Raw genomic sequence first — 18,009 nt, forward strand, 5'->3', positions numbered from 1 at the left:
CGTGGCACGCCCTCATACTCTGCTTCTGACTGGCTAGTAGTCCTTACCTAGGTACTGCGCACGTGCGACTCCCAACAAAGATGGAAGAGAAGTGAGATGTCTCACTCTGTAGCTAAAACAGAGAGCTCAACACACAGGGTGAAAAGAGGAGCTGCAGCAATGTGAAGTACAACAAAAATATGGTGTTTTTTGAAAATTAAACCATGTAAACCTATTCTGGTACAACCTCTAAATATAATTATGAACCTGAAAAAGAGCATATTATGAGCACTTTAAGGAAATAGAAATAGTTATAGTGTGTAACTCCCCCTAAAACCACAGTTGATTTTACATTTCTGTTTGTGTATGGAAAAAGAAATCCAGTCATTATGCTGAGCTAAGCTAAACTAAGCGTCTCCTGGCTCTAGTTCCATACTTAACACATAGACATAAGCGTGATATTGATTTTCTTATCTAACTCTCAGAAAGCAACCAACTCAGCCTATGTCCCAAAATGTTGAACTATTCCTTTAAGTGTATATCCCCCTGCAGTCCAAATATGGAGATCTTAAAATGTGCAGAAAGGAATTCTGTGTTCTAAAAAAGGAAACAAAATAAATAGGTGGTACTAAAATGTTGTTTGAAAATACAGATCCACAGGTCTTATCTACGCTTCCTGATCATTATTTGTCCAGGTCAGACAGTTCGGATGATACAATTTATTCAGTCCTTTTTTAAATTTAGCATTAAAATAGAAACTAGGTGGAATACAGATAGTGTACTCACGTGTTACAGTAAGTATTGACCTTCATCATACTAACCTGTTCATGTATATACAGCCATAAGATCAATTGTAAGTTGGATTTCTTGAAAAACCAGATGATGCTATTTTGTAAATGCTTTAAATGTATTTAGTTTACCTCAATTATACAATTGTTAATATTATAATTTTTTTTATATTTCATACATTATTCACACTCTCCTACAATAGCATTCTCTCTTTTCAACCCATTTCCCCATGCATTTGTGTCTAATAGACTGATGTGACCAAAAATCTTTGAATTTGGTCCGGTATTGAGCGAGATCGCAATGACGAGCCGGCGCGAACCGAGCTACAGTGTAACCTAATGGGGCAATTGTGAAGTCTTGATTTTTGTCCAATAAAGGTTTTTTTGGTACTGACAGGCTCAGATTGTTACTAAAAGTGTCTGACAACATTATCGATCTCAGGATGTGACTTTTTGTCCAAAGACAGCGGTGTAGAGAGTGAAACGCAAGACTAGAAAAAGGCATTCAAGTGGTCTGTTGTTACGGAGTAGGCTACAAAAATTATAACCTCCTGTTATCTACAATATTTTTAATATGCTGTGCCCCTATATGCCCAAATAATATGTTGTCAGGAGTAGGACCTGTTGCTGCCAGATATCTGTGGTCTGGATGATGTGTCCAGTGATGAACCTTGGACACAACTCTGTATTGACCGCACGAAACACTGAGCAGATGCAGTCTCTCTCTCTCTCTCTCTCTCTCTCTCTCTCTCTCTATCTCTCTCTCTCTCACACTCTCCCCTCGCCCGCTCTTCATCGTATGCTTCATCCATAGACTAGACTCTGGCTCAAAGGAATACGAGCAGCCATCCAATTATAACGTCCTCATCCACACTGTCAAAATCATTAAAATATTGAGCCATTACATTGAAAAATGTTTCGATATCAGGAGCCTATAATCTCTGTAGACACTTTTAGTATCAATCTGAGCCGGCCAGTAGCAACAAAATCCCTTTTATAGGACAAAAAGCAAGGCTCTACAATTGCCCCATTAGGTTACACTGTCGCTCGGTTCGCACCGGCCCGTCATTGCGATCTCGCTCAATACTGGACCAAATTCAAAGATTTTTGGTCACATCAGTCTATTAGACACAAATGTGTGGGGAAATGGGGTTGAAAAAAAAAATGGTAGTTACCCTTTAATCTAACCTCTGAGTTTTGCATGACTGCAGTAATCCATTTATTTTCATGAATTTCACTATCTGTATAATTTTTGTTTCAAACTTTTTTTTACTGTCATTCCGTGAGTTACAGTAGCTGCTCTTGTCTGCGGCATATGGATGTCATGTCAAGTTGATTTTCCTGCCCATCACTTCTCGGTTTCCTGGATTGTCTCATCTGTCTCTGTCACCGTGCGCTCTCCAACAACACTTAACATGTGCTTTCCTTATGTTTATGTTGCATTTTGATCTCTCACTCTCTTTAAAAGATAAGGCTGGTGTTATTCTATACTTCTGTTATTGTCAACACTTCCCATGAAAAGACCAAAACCAACAAAGTGTTAGTCCGTGCGCTTACAAATATTTAGTTTTATTTCTAATAAAAGCTAAGTATTTCATAAAACAGCTGGGCACTGTAGTTTTTAGCAAATGTTACTCAAATAGAAGTAAATAGTGCATACTATTTTGAAACTGCAAACTTAATACACGTTTGGTGCTCTAGTAGTGAGTATTTACAGCAGCAGGATGGTGTGTATGTGTGTGTTCGTGGTAATGAAAGGAACATGTCACTCAGTGCCATAGTGTGGCTCATTGATGTGTTTTTAATTGAACAATATTGTTGGTGAGTGATGGTGGTGAGTAGAGTTTTGAAACAGGAGCCTGTGGAGGTTTTTGGAAGAAAGGGGTGATGTGGACTCTGCGGCTGGTGCCAATGTATCAGGCTTTGGACACACACATACGTTTTGGTAGGATTGTCATTGTTGGTTTTGGCTGGTTCATGGACAATAAGAAAATACTGAATATCGCCAGCGTTATTCTTCCTGAGTCTCTTCTCTCCTCTTCTGTCTTCCCTTTCTCCTAATTTTGATGCCCACTGCTAATGTTTTGCCCACCTCCCTCTTGTATGTGCTGTCTGATAGCGGAGCCACCCTCGCCACGCCCCTGGGACCCACCTGGCAGTATGTACCACATGTTGTGCCACCTCTCTTTTTCTCTTCTTCTTCTTCTTTTTCTTCTGTCCTCCTCCTCTCGTCCTCTCCCTCTTTTTCTGCCTGTCTCATGTCTGTGTTTGCCTCCATGTGCTCCTCTCATCTCAGTGCAGAGTTCACACCCTCCCGCCATCATGGACAAAGTGACCATCCTACATATACAGTACACTTTACTGGTCATTCCATGAAATTGCTGATAGATACATCACATGCAACACACACATTTACATTTACATAAAATACCTAGATCCCTGGAAAAGTGTTTGTACGTGTGTCCGGGGTATGTCAAGCACTCTGTCCTGCTTTTCAGACAGCAGTACAGTACGACACTTTGGTAAAATGTGGTTGTGTGTACTGTACGAGTCTCATTCTGTAGTAATGTAGTAGTGTAGTAGTGTGTGGTTTTTATGTGTCTGTGTATGATTGTGAAACAAGACAGGGACAGTACCGCTGCTTTCTTGCTTTGAAATAACTATCTTCTTTCAACTACACCACTAAAACCTGTCCAACCTTATCTGTCATTTAATGTTACTTTCAGTCTTAAAAGCTTATTTTTTTACACATGAAAACAAAAGTGGGCCGGGCAAGTCTGATTTATCGCTCAAATCTTTTACTGACACTCACTTTCGGATTATTTTAATCATTTCAAATTAGATTTTTAATTGGAATATTATGTAATTTATAAAAAAAAAGTAAGATTTAAGACTGCATGCTAGATTAAATGGCAATACGGATATTTTTCGCAGTGTTGTGATATTGTTGTCCCCGACTGTAGCTACAGGATAGGCTGTGTGGTAGGAACAAGAGGAACAGCACAACCACCCTACAACTGTCTGTGAAAGGGCAAGTAATGAGAATAGTAGTTGATGAATATATTGTTGTGTCATCTCATAGGTATTAAGGTCCCTTTGATACCATGCCTGAATACATTTTTATCATTACAGGCTACACAATCTAGATAAATATTGATATATTTGGAAACTAAAATCCAGATAAACTATGAATTAAAATCATCAAACAAAATCAAGGGCAGTAACCAGCAGGTGGGGTGGTAACTTAGCTGCTGTTCCAGTTCCCTATCACACCAGTTTGTGGCCTGGTAGCTGTACTGGTCAGGAAGATAAGAATGAGGTGGGGTGAGTGTCAATGTCCTCAAAGCATTATATTAGTAAGTATTAATCTCTGGAGAGAGATTGGTGAATGTAAGAGTTTAAAGGAACACACCACTGAATGTTTAAAGCTGCTATAATCAATATTTTATCCCATCACAATGTTAAAACAATGTGACAATGTTAAAGGGGTTTGTTTTATTGCACCTACTGTACAGAGAATTATCGTCTGAATCTGCAGCTCGGCTCTATGTGCCACGTGAAAGGTTGCATTGTTTAGTTGACTGACCCACAACTGCACTGTAAAAGGCACTAAAAGTACACTACTTGCTCAGCACCAAATAACAGACAGATACAGTTAGAGAAGAGCTGGTGTACACGGTGGAGCATTTAGCAGCTAAAGAGCCAGATGTTACCCTGGTAGAGACCAACATTTTATCTAAAAGAGAGTGAATATTCAACCCAGTCTCATGGCAGTACGTGAAATGGTCACGTTATTTAATCTATTGATACGTGTTCACGGGACGTTTTTGTTGTTTTTTCCGTGGTGGCCAGCACGAAAATGTAAACTAATGTATTTAAATGGGGAGCATAAGTTGTGGTCACAGCACGACTACGGCAGCGAGTAGTATGAAATGACGAAAATCCTCGTAAGGAGGTTGGTTGGGGTGGTGGATGGGTCAAACAATTCCGGACTTTCACCCCGGAGGCCGGGGATCCCGTCCCGCGTGTGGCGTGTTGTTTCCCCATTAACCATCCCGTTATTGTCGCGCGTTCCCCGCGGCCGTCTCCCGGCGTGTGAGGCGTCCTCCCCCGGGGTGTGGCGTTTGCTTTCCCCGTTAATCTCCCTATAGACCATTTCGTGCTGGCCACCACAAAAAAAACGGCAAAAACGTCCCTGTGAAAACGTATCAATATATTCAAAATAACGTGACCATTTCACGTACTTCCGGTACACCGTGTTGGAATATTGGACTTACATTCATCAAGTAGACATAAACAGGACTCCAAATAAATGAAAATGTTGCTCTCTAACTGCTGGATGTGTAAATAAGCAACTCTTTGCAAACAAGTTTGTTATATCAACTTAAAAAAATGATGTTTGATGATATGTCAAAGCCAATTTATTTCCACTGCCCCCAAGTAGCCAACAAGACTGTTATTGCAGGTTTAATGTTTTGAGTATCAAACAGAAGTTTAGACCTCCTTTGGCAGAAATCAGATGAGACACTGGCGTAAACATGACAAAAAAAACAATGTCAGATGTGTACATTACCGAAAAACACAACTGACCCTTACAGGAAAGGCATTACTCCCATTAAGTCAATACAAACCATCTAAAATCAAACAAGGCACAGTTTGTTTTTCCTCCCTGACCGACTGCAGTGCTATTCAGCAGCAGTCGGCTTAGTGCTGCTGCTGGTGGTCAGAAACTATATTGCAGCAATTATTCTGATGAAAACAGTAGTCTCCTTTTATATAACCTCTTCCAAACATTGTTCCCATAATGAATTTTATGATGCCTGAGAAACTGGTGTGTGGACATTCCCTCTGACAGCAATCAGGCCTAAAGTTAGGGACAATGAAATGAGCCAACAGGCAGTGAGCGTTGCTGGATACTTTAAACATCTATTTCAGTGGAGTAGTCCTTCAAGTAAAACACAGTGTGTTGATTAGCAAGTAATAGCTACTTACCGAAAGATTACACTCGTTTCTAAGCTCGGAATGTTGAAAAAGCCCAAAAATGCCAAAAGGCCACTGTCGACACCCCACCTCTTCTTTGTTCACTAGCAGAGACTCCTGCTAGCTTCAAAGTTTTGTAACAGTACACTAAGTATTCAAGTTCGGTCACAGATTTGTGTTCATTCTTCTCAAACTTTTCCTGCATCTGTGTCTGGAGAAGAACGGGTAGCACTTCGGTCTTAAGACAAAACATTGCAGTCCATAGTTGTGTCATTTGTGTATTGTGGATATTTTGGTGATCCAGTACAAGTGCTCTGGGTAAAAACCACAGCCGTCCCCATGCTCTACTTTCACCTCACGCCTCTCCACTTTTCCTCTCAGCCAATTGTAGACCTCAGTCCCATCAAGCGCTCAGCCTCCTCGCTGACGCCACAGCTGAGGGAGTATGACCTGGAACGGCCCGGCTTGGCCCAGTCCTCGACGGGGCCGGGGCAAGTCCAGGGCCAGGACAGAGCCCACCACCATCACCACCACCACCGCTGCCATAGACGCAGGGACAAGGACAAAGACAAGAAGCAGACGTCCCTGGATAGAGCTGCGTCAGTACAGCCGTCCAGCACAGTCGGTGAGACAAAAACAAGCTTTGATGTGGAAAGATTTTGAATTGATACAATGGATTTTCAGAGGCTTTCAGTCATCATTCTGTTAAGTAACTGAACATGAAACAGAACATTAGAACACGAGGTAAACATGTCATGTTCAGACTGACATTAGCACTGCATGAAAAAAATGAGAGGCACAGAGGCTAACAGAAAAAATGCAAGGTCATCCAACCCAAAAAATTGAACCTGGATCAAAGAACCCTTACTCAGTTCAAAACACTGTCACGTTTCAGTTGTTTTATCACAAAAGTAAATCAAGAAGAAAAACCAGAGTTTGTTGTGCGGGAAAGGAAATTCTTGACCTCGGAAAACATTAGTTTGGACATTAAAAAAAAATCCTGACTATACACATACCCCACTAGCTTTTTGGGGAGCTTTCATTTACATCTAAGTAGGTTTCTCCATGAAAACTGAGTTGGTAAGTGGACCTTGAGTTGGATTTTTTAGTTTTGTTTCCTGCTTGTGGTCCCATTCCATTCGCTCAGGTCGCCTGATGATGAAGTCTTTAAACTAATTTCCTCAAGAGAATCTTAAAGGTGCTGTAGGTAGGATTGGGAAGATCCAGGACTTAGCCAAAAAATCTGAACATCGACAACTTCTCTGTCCCCCTTCTGCCCAAAACTGTCTCCTAAGCCCCTTCCCCCCAAAAGGGAGAATGAATGCATGTGCATGAGCAGTGACACCTTGGCATTTCTTTAAGCCAATCAGAATTGTCGTGGGCGGTGCTGAACTCCGCACAGAGCTGCTGCAAAATAGTCGTACGAGAGAAAACTCAAAGTATTTTTTTAAACTCAATTTAGGGGGCATATTTCAGGTTGTTGAGAGATTATTAATTTAATTTAGCAATATTCATATAATACAGCGAGGAGAATATACACATAGAAACTTGGCATCACTTTAATGGAGAGACATTTAAATGGCTAGCCAGGCTTTCCTTGTAGATTACATGGATGTCTCAACGTCGCTGCAGAAATTCTTTATAGGATTAAAGTGCCATGATCGGGTTATGTAGGTGAAGGGCTTTCTCACACACACACACACACACACACACACACACACACACACACACACACACACACACACACACACACACACACACTTTTCCATCTGATTAGCAGACAGAGTCGTGAGCTCTCAGAGGAAAATCTGCTTTGGTGGGGATCAGTTGCTCCCTTTGTTCCCTCTGACCTTAACAGTTTCATTTATAAAATGTAGACTGACTTCACACTTAGAGCTGCAAAATATAAATGAAAAAAGGATGAGTTTACATTTTCTTCATTTTAAAAAGCAGAAACAAGCTGTGCCACATTAAGAAAAGTGTTTTTTTGTTTGTTTGTTTCACATACACACATACTGCTCAATTTAACTGCTCACATACTGTAAATAGACACATATACATTGTACAGCACATCTAAAGTCTATTCAATACTTTTGACACAAATGTGCAGCAGCAGTCATTGGCTTTTTGCCATGAATGAGGTCACGTCTCCCACTCAAGCTGAACTTTGGGGTCATCTGTAAAGTTCCTAGAAATAAAATGAGTATCTACTATTTCATACTGGAGTTAGATCATTTGCTGTTCAGACGCACTAAAACAATACGACATATTGCATCACTTGCTGCGCCGCTACTTCTTTTTAATATATTTCCCATGCACATGTTTTTGATCGCTTCTTATCAATTGGAACACTTTATATATAAATTTTATTTAATCAGGTTCAATCGGGCAAGATATCTAGAGAAAAAGAGAGAAAAACAAACACAGACAGACAGACAAAACGCATAACATGCAAAGGATAAAGCCAGACATAACAAAAGCACTACAGCGTCAGAGACAATCACAGACATTACTGAATAAATGTTAAGTGAAAAGTTTTAAATTCAGTGGGAAGGTGCGAGGGGCAGTTAAAAGGACAGTTCACCCCAAAACCCTCTTTTTCCAGACATATGACCAGGTTACCTGGTGATATAATCATGACTGGAAACATTGGGCAACTCACACCAAAACAATCTAGACTGATAATTAGCACCACAGGTAAGAGGAATAATATTGTTTTTGATTTTAGGGTAAACTGTCCCTTTAAACAGTCGTAAGATCTGGTTTGATGAGCCGTTTTAAATTTGAGAAGAAAAATTATACTAAGCCAGCTTTCAGCATGGAAATGAAGGCTATATCCATAGTCAAGCACAGACATGGTGGTTGACTATACAAACATTTTCCCGTCCTCAAGACGGAAAAAGTGTTTTATTCTTTAGTTCTTGTGCCACCTGCTCCACATGCTGTTTGAAAGTCAGACTATCTAGCCAAACTCCCTAGTATTTATAAGATTCAACAATTTTATATATATATATATACAATACCGGTCAAAAGTTTGGGGTCACTTAGAAATTTCCATTCCAGACAGAATAGCAGCTGAGATCAGTTGCATTGTTGTTTTTTTAACCAGGGCAGCAGTTCTCAGTTTACATGATGTGCTTACATCATTGCAAAAGGCTTCTCCACTGTTGTAGAAAGAAGTGGCTGATCTTTAATGCAATATCTACATTGCCCCATCATCAGCAACCATTCATCCAATGTTCCAAAGGCACATTCTGTTTACTAATCTGATATCATTTTAAAAGGCTAACTGAGAAAACATTGGAGAAGCCTTTTGCAATGATGTAAGCACATCATGTAATCTGAAAACACTCTATTATGATTTTATTTGCAGCATAGAGGGTCAGCGTCACACTCTTTGTTTGCCACCAGGGGTTGTCTGCTAGAGTGATTAGAGCCTAAAGGCTGGCAGCAGGGTGTTTTTTTTGTGTTAACGGGTGGTTAACACTGGAGGGCAGCAGCTGGGCTTTATTGCGGAGATAAAAGGCCACAGTGGACAGGTCCAGCACAGGGATTTATGGATACCTCTTGGTGAGATAGCACAACATCCAGCGGCCCCCTCTACATCTAGTAAACTGAGAGAAACGGCAAGAGAGTGAAAGAGTGTTTCACTCCTCAAAGCTTGTCATTCTGGAGGCAGATCTGACACATCAGAATGATGAATAGGCTTCTGTGTTTCTGTCATCACGGTTTTAATCTGAAAACTGGAGTTATTCCAGCACTGAGGAGTCATTTCACCACAGTGCTTTGCTTTATGCCACACACCCATGGTCTAGATAGAACACACACGCACGTACGCGTGTGCCCCCCCACACACACACACACACGCACACACACACGCACGCACAGACACACACACACACACACGCACGCACAAAAAGATGAGCCATTTTCTTTTAATTAGATGTGTAATGATATATCGTGGAATAATATTTCACAGTGCAAAAACATATGTGTTGTAGATAATAACACGTAATTAACTTGGCTGAGATGTCAGTGTTCACTTTCGCTACAAGATAATGAGCAAGCTGAGTTAAGACACAACATGAAGTGAACTTTTGCCTCACTTTGACCTCAGCAGTGGGTTTTAAGTTCTCATCTTTCCAACTCAGCTCGAATCATTAAAACGTTCTTTATCCCTGTAAGGGCCAACTCTAAAGCAATTAAAAACTATAATGCACCACATATTTTCACTGAAGTTGGGACAGTTGTGTCTTTAATTACATTTTGTAGTGCCTCGAGTAGCTCTACTGTTTTAATTAGTTTATATATGCTTCCATTTACTTTGTTTGCATTTGCACTGCATTTAAATATTGCGTGCATTGTAAATGCAAGTAACCTGAGGCATCCAACACATTTACTAAGGGTCAGGGGCCAGCAACATGTTTGGAGAATGTTAGTCCAATCAAGTTCAGATACTTGCACTTTGTCCAAGTGAAGACATTCTTATCTAGTCATTTTACATGCTTACGTTTAGATTGATGGTGTTGCATGCAAAAATCTCAGTATGAATTGAAAACACAGTTTTTTTCTACAGCTGTAGTTTTTAATTCATGCGTATCCCCCTGTGGTAGGACAATGAGAGAATAGTTGAAAGCAACATATGTCACCAATTTTCACCAGGATTTGTCTAATTTTACAACAAATAAAACAATCCTTCTGCAACCACAGTACTTTGACAGATTATGCAACCCTACACACATTGAACAGAACTTAAACCTAGCAGTGAATACCTGTTGAACAGTTAGATTTAACAGTTACATAAAAAAAAACCTGCATCCTCATGTGATACAAACAAAACAAGGACCCACTCATGAAAACATTGCTCCATACTACTATGTTCTCCCCAGCGTAACTTCAATCTCGAACTGTGCCAAATGAATATCCACAAACACAGCCCACAAACCGTTTTTTTTCTGCCTGCTCCTTCTCATTTGATTTGATGCCGCCCATCCTCCAGATTCGTTCACCGACTCTTCAGCTGAAGGTTTGTCCAGAGAGCGAGCGAGGGAGCGGGACCGCAGCCGGCCTCACGAGAGGAGGCACCACTCCTCAGCAGGAGAGAAGCAGCGCTACTACTCCTGTGATCGTTACGGCAGCAGGGAGCAGTGCCACACCAAGTCAGCCGGTCCCAGTCGATCCACGTCTCCCGGAGAGGGACAGGTGAGTTAACATTTGCACATTTGCATATACAGTACATATCCCATACTCACTCGTTGATGTGTATATGTTTGCAAGTACAATTCTTTATATATTGTTTTATGACAGAATAAAACCAAACCAAACTGTGAAATTGAGATTATATTTCGAAACGCCTACAATTATTACACTAGATTGTACAAATTAAAGCTACAATATGAAACTTTCAGAGTAACACAACAGCAGACATAACCGCGCCCTCTCTGAGTGGACGCTTTAAGCCTGTTGTGCCTCTGAAACGAAAAGCAGTGATGATGGGCGTAGTTGGGTGGGGTCAGAAACGTGCTCCTTAGCACCCGTAACCACACCCAACGGTGATGTCACGGTGTCCTGATTCACCCTGGAGTACACGTCTACATCAGAGACTTTAAACTATCGGAGGCCAGGAAAAGATTTCAGGGTTTCACAGTGCTCTTTAGCCTCCAGTGTGTTGGAGCTCAGAACCAAAACAACACAAAATACACGTTGGTCCTATGAACTATTTCTACATATAGCTACGAAAAGCAATGCACTGTACTTCGTATGTATTCCAGGTATTAATTACTGTATGCACTGCATTGACTGCCTCTGTATAAGAGCACAAAGATACGCATATGGAGGAGGTCAGGGTGGTTGGGTGGTACCTAGTCTATATCCGCGACGTTCCACTTCCAGGGTTGCTCAGGTGCTGCGTGAAATTCCGCCTGATACCCTTCTTTTCGGCCATATGTCCATTACCTTCCACTTTCTTTGTGCTGGAATTTAACCTCCGGCGGATTTCTGAGTTTTCTGTCTTATGACTAAAACGTACACATGTTCCACCAAAAACACAAGTTCCTTCCCGAGGCTATTTTGCAGAGGCACCGGGGCTCTGTCCGGCACTTAGCGCTGGTTTAAAGAAATGCCAATAAACCAGAGCAGGTTTTTCTCCCATCTCGGAATGCTGTGTGGACTAACCAGACCCTCCTCTGCAGCGCTGTGGAGGAAGGTCTGGCAATGCGAGACTAGGCGTGTCCTAAAACACAGGGCTTTAAAGCTGGGGAGTAGAGTTTGTGTCCTGGACGAAGTTAAGGGCAAAACAAAAGACTTTAACCCAGGAAATGGGTGTTCCTGTCCTGAGAGTACTACTTAAGGAGGAAGACAGTGTTTTATTTAATTTTTTAAAATCTTTTTATTGAATTTTCCAACATACTTATTAATTAACTTATTTACTTATAACAACATACATCACAGTACTAACACTACAGTGAGAAAAAAGACTTAACTCTACATACAAACAGATCAACATACATATAAAACACAATGAAATAAGACCACACACATCACAGAAAATCAATAAGAAGAAAAAGAAAAGCAAAATAAGAGGGGTTTCCTCAGGGAATCTAAGCTTTTTTTCTAGTCTTAACCAAGCGTTTTGGTGTCTAAACTTAACTGTTGTCGCCGCATGATGGACACTTTTTTCCGGTTACACTTAACTGTAACTGCTGCTGCTGTCACGACCGTCCCCTCACTCCCCTTCTCGGCTGAATTCAACTGTAAAGACAGCTAAACCTAGCCACAGTTTCGGAGGATATCATACGAATTGTTGTGCATATGTTTTTAGATTTATACAGTATTTTGTTTCCTCAGCATGGTAGCAGTGTGGTCAAAGCTGGCCCTGTAACGCTGCCCTCTGGTTCGAGCACCCCGGGCCGTGGTCGCAGGCAGCTCCCACAGACGCCCCTCACGCCCCGTCCCGCCGTGGCCTACAAGACCGCCATCTCCTCGCCTCTCCAGTCCGGTGCCAGCACCGCTACGACGGGGCACCAGACTCGCTTCAGCCGTGGCCTTTCAGAGCACGAACGCTTACACTGGGGCCACGACGAGTCCCCGATACCGGTGACCCGCATCGGTTCGGACCCTAACTTAAACCGGCAGCCGCAGGTTGCGTCTCAACATGCCCTCCTTGAAGAGGACTTCCAGGACACTGTGAACAGCCAGGGAGGGGGACGCTCTGCCAGAACCGCTGCCTCAACAACAGCCTCAGCTTCACACGGACCTGCCGCTGTGCCTGTCACAGCGGCCGCCACGCAGGGTCGGGCGGGCGGGGGGGTGCCTAACGGCTACCACTTCACCCTCGGAGTCAACTCTGCGTCTGGGCCTGGGAGCCGAGGAACAGGAAGTCTCAGGGAGAGGGACGAAGAAGACTGGTGCTAATATGGCAGGAAAGTGTTAGCTGAGGACGGACAGCTTATCAGTGTTTTACAGCGCTCACGTCCAATGAGCTGATAGGAGCCCAGCGGATTAGGACAGAAAGAAAGGTAGTGGAAGGAAAAAGCCAGCGGTAAGTGCTGTGAAAGGGGATCAGAAATCATTCCAGCTTTGTAGTGTTGCTCTCCTTTTTTTATACAACAAACTTTTAAGGGAAAATGACACTGATGACTTTTCTACCCCCTTTACTTGCACTGAAATTATAGCACCTGTGAAGACCCTTAAGTATTTTGCCTTGGCCAGTAAAATCAGTGATGGAGCAGAAGACAAAAACCAAAACCTCCTCATTTTTTGAGTGAAACTATGAAGTGCGTTTCAGACGGATGTGAATACTTTCATTCCTGGTGTTAATATGGCTGTTCACACAACACACAACTCTTTTTATTTTTGTATGTTTCATTTTGTCTATAGTTGCCATGTAGGTGAGAGAAGAGTCAACTTGATCGTATTGATGCTTCCACCAAATTATCTTTTTTTTTTTTTTTGTTATAAGCTATTACTTTGGGGTTATAACCAAATTCTGACCAGAGCCGATATTAGGACTATTTGATGAAAGTCTGAAACCTCTGCCGTGATAAGGGACACAGTGAGTAATGTGACAAAAAAATGAAACAACGGGAGGGTTTAGAATAGGACTAGAGCCCAGTTTTCATGATCACGTTTTTGTAAATTGTACCAGATTAAATACATTTTATGAGTGCACAAGGAGACTGGGTAACTCTTTGCTGATGTTATGTGGCTGAATACTAAGTGCCTCGTCTTCCAAGATGTATTAAGATGCAGCCTGGTCAGATGGACTTGAACATACAGTAGAGGATGTAGGTGTGTACACAGCTGAGAAAAAAGTAGAGAACAAAGTTTGAGTCTGGTATAATGGACAGAATGCAAAAAAAAACCTAACTTTGTACTGAATCTTGTGGTAGGTAAGTCTGAATTACAAATCCAAAGTAAGCAATGTAGTGCATGCCAGGGTCTATACTTTTGCTTAAGGGTGTGTGGTAAGCATTTGCCTTTCTCTTTCAAATATACTGCCAGCCAGTTGGCAGAAATGGTCTCGGAATGGAGAAAAGTGCCATTTTTTTTTTTTATTTACAATCATATATATATATATATATATATCCCATCTCTGCCATATTTTCCCAGATGTCATGGGTTTCATTTCTTCTTATCCTGTCCTCGGAGAGCAGTATTGTGTGAGGGTTTGTAGGAGAGGTTACCTGTTTGTGTATTCACAGGTACAATAAAGAGTTGTGTTGTTGCTGCTGACTGTTGACTTCAAATAGGGCTATGCAACAAGACGACACTTCATCTGCCCTGTAGCTTTACCCTCTGGAATCTCCAGGTTCAGGCTTTAGTGTGACTGTGACCAAATTTTACAAATTTGTGTATGAAGAGTTGTAAATTTGAAATGTATTATATAATGTACAGTTAACTGACAACACATACTGAGGCACAAATGGTATCAAAGCTGATAGATGTGAATCACAGGGCTGGCAAGTTGACTGCATGACACCTACCTAGATGGAACCACCCTAAATATAAAACAGTGTTCTTAACAGACTTGGGTCAAGTTGTGTTTTGAAATAATTTTAGTGTTTTTTTTGTTTTGTTTTTTAAACTTGCTTAGAAAACCAGTTAAACAGGGCTGATAAAGTGGTTTCAGTGTGAGGTATTCTGGCAATAACAAAAGGCTGAACTAACATTTTTGTGTCATGAGTAGAGCTCTACACGAGCCTAAAAGACAAGTAGCATATCCTGAGACCCGAGGCATTATTTTGCATGTATGTATTTCAAATCCTTTTGTGATTGTTAGCCCACCAGGCTAACGCAACACGGTGGCTACACGTTTTACCTGTCTTCCTTATGTACTTAAAGAAAAAAGGCTGGCAATATTCTGTAGTTTTTTTTATTGTCAACTAATCCCATGAAAAGACCAAAACCAACAATGTGTTAGTCTTTTGGTATTTTCTGATTCACCTACTCTGACAATGACACTCAGCCCCCAAGCCCATTGTTTCCTAATGAACACATAAATCTTATAATTATATCAAATACTAAGTTCTATGTCTTAAAAAAGGCTCAGCAGTTTCCTAAAACAGCTTTAGCAAATGTTCCCTAAACAGAAATAAATAGTGCATTTGTTGGGGACTATTTTCAGCTGTGGATTAATACACATTTGGTGCTCTAGTGAGTATTTATGGCAGCTGGAAGCATTATTATCAATCACACTTGGTTTCTTGGCAAGACCCACCCTGCATAGCAGCCTGATTGGTTGAAGTTAGGGTTAGGTATTTACCTCACGTGGTTAAGGTCTGGATAGTCCATTGGTCGGGATAGGACCTGAACAAATCGGGTTCCTGTACCTTGCACGAGTATGGATGCCTGGCCAATCCTAGCGTTTGAATGCTACATAGCCCGGTAGTTTTTAGCAAATGCAGAACGGTGTGTGTGTGGGATTTATCAAAATGAACTTTTGTATTTGTTGAAAATAAGAAAAATATAGAATATCACTGGGCTTAATCTTTAAAACACATGATATAGATGAATACAGTTGATTGACAAAAACGTTCAGATTTAAATGAAATTAGGTCATTAGGTAACGTATTTGAATAAAACAAATGTTGCACATATATAGAAGGATTATTTATCACTGTGTACTTTGACTCAAAATACAAATTAGATCAAAATAGCGGACTTCTAGGTGCCTAACTCTCTTGGTGATCTTTGTATTGACTCTAAGCAAGTTTATAAACATGTCAATTATTTGCAAATATAATTTGATCCAAGTCTGATTATTTCCTTGTGTTTTAATTTTTTCCCCCACGCTGTCTCATATTTGTGCAATCTATTTATTGGTTTGCCTAAAAAGGAACGTTTTAGACTTTAAAGCAATAAGGTCTAAGTGTAGGTGTGGCTCTGTTCTTTGTAAAGGTAATGTAATAGAATGCGTGCTGTCTTACTGTCTTGGAAACGTTGCTGTAAGTTGCCATATTGGAGCAGAGATTTGTGTGTTCATCTCGACAGTAGATTTCTCAAAAGATCCAACATTTTCAGACCTCCAACGAGCCCTACATGAACAGGGTGCCAAGTTTTCTTCTTACAGTTTTACTATGACTGCCCCCTCTGGACATGTCCTGTTTGCATGTTCTGAAATGAAAATGTGCATGTGCAAAAAAAAAAAAAAAAGAGGCATTGTTTAACTTCATTCAGTCCATGATTTGTACAATTTGTTTCCTGGTTGTATTTTCTGATTATCTAAAACAAACAATGTACGTACCTGTTTCAGGTAAAGACAAAAAAAGACTTTGAATAACATTTTATCACAGAACCACCAAAGTGGAAGCAAGGCTCTTTCTCAGAAAAGAGGTTCTGGAGTGGCTGAATCCTTTGCTGCCTGATCTGTTACTTGACTGTCTGTCCTGCAGTCATTTCAACTGTACCTATAGATTTTATATGAATATAAGTCCTTGAATAAAGAGGTATGATTATGAAATTGCAACACGTACATCTCTAAGGATTGCATTGTCATGTCTTGTAATCAGGGTTGGGTTATGGTATCATTTTATTGAGTTTGAATCCAGAATTTAATCTGATACTGTTTCTTATTGAATCGTGTTATGTATATAACATTCTGCAACTTTTAAGTAACGGCAATTCTAAATAACTTACTATGTGAGAGCTAAAACACTAAGTTTTACATTTAAACTTGAGATTCAATAAGAGACTCATTCTTTTTTTGTGATTAACAAAATGTTTATTTTTTTAACAACTTACAAAACATACAACTCGCAGCATCAACACCCCCCCCCCTCCTCATATCACCACCCACCCAGACAAAAATCAAGAAAAGATGACACAGTTACTACAATATTCAAGACCATTCAACAAAATAGACAATAAACCACATAAACATAAGCCCATCAAACACGTCTCTCCCCAGCACAAAGATTGTTAGGAGCCCTCCAGAAAGCTCAGGTACTTTCCCCATTGTCTAGTATAGACATCCAATCTGGGAAACCGTTTAAATTTAAAAAAATTTCAAACGCCTCCACCCTAGCCATCTCACAAGCCCACTCCTGGATTGATGGCACCCCTTCATTCTTCCATCCTCTCAAAATAATCTGTCTGGCTATCATTAAACTAGTCTGGAGCTAGCTTCTTATGTATTTAGGATTGACCCATCCCCCACAACAAATAATCTTGGGCTGAATGGAGCCTGGGTCCCTGCAATCCGACATAGGTTATCATGTATCCCGGTCCAAAATTCCTGGACCTTATCACAGGCCCATAGGACATGTAGTAATTGGCCATCCTCTGTCTTACATACAGTAAGAGACTCATTCTTGGTATTAAATTAAGTGGGATGTGATCCAGATGAAATTAGGAACTCAAGTCTACAACCAGTCCAATTCCTCTGTTAGGTAATGCATGGCTTAAAATGTTTTTGGTATTGAAGATTTTAAATAAGTGCCATCATGACAGATCTCACTGTAAATGGATATACATTTAGATATAATTTTTCTGGTTCTTTCTGCTCCCTGGGATCACATAATACAGTATGTATGGCCCTATCCCTACTTCCTACACCGCTACTTTCAGCACCCTTGCTATGACCACACCCATTTTTGAACTACATTTTTTTATCTCAACTAGACACCTGTAAAGTTTCATGGCTGCATCTATCGCAGTGACAGAATCGCTCCATGGTGTTTTAAGCCCCCAACGTAGACTTCAAGGCAGCACATTTTGCCATGATGATGCAAGCATGCACGCAGACACACACACACCACACACA

General features: G+C 40.8%; 1 protein-coding gene across 3 annotated transcripts in view; it reads left to right on the forward strand.

Moving 5' to 3' along the window:
* cacna1bb (calcium channel, voltage-dependent, N type, alpha 1B subunit, b) overlaps positions 1 to 16,719 on the forward strand; it is a 226,803-nt gene extending 210,084 nt beyond the window's left edge. For all 3 annotated transcript variants that reach the window (XM_039780356.1, XM_039780357.1, XM_039780358.1), the window contains 4 exons: positions 2,887 to 2,925; positions 6,129 to 6,372; positions 10,747 to 10,949; positions 12,594 to 16,719. In XM_039780356.1, the coding sequence (XP_039636290.1) occupies positions 2,887 to 2,925; positions 6,129 to 6,372; positions 10,747 to 10,949; positions 12,594 to 13,160 (1,053 nt within the window). In that variant the 3' untranslated portion in view covers positions 13,161 to 16,719. The remainder of the gene's footprint in view (positions 1 to 2,886; positions 2,926 to 6,128; positions 6,373 to 10,746; positions 10,950 to 12,593) is intronic.
* The last annotated feature ends 1,290 nt before the right edge of the window (positions 16,720 to 18,009 follow it).

This window comes from Perca fluviatilis, chromosome 17 (assembly GCF_010015445.1).
Source record: "Perca fluviatilis chromosome 17, GENO_Pfluv_1.0, whole genome shotgun sequence".
NCBI classification, from domain to species: Eukaryota; Metazoa; Chordata; class Actinopteri; order Perciformes; family Percidae; genus Perca; species Perca fluviatilis.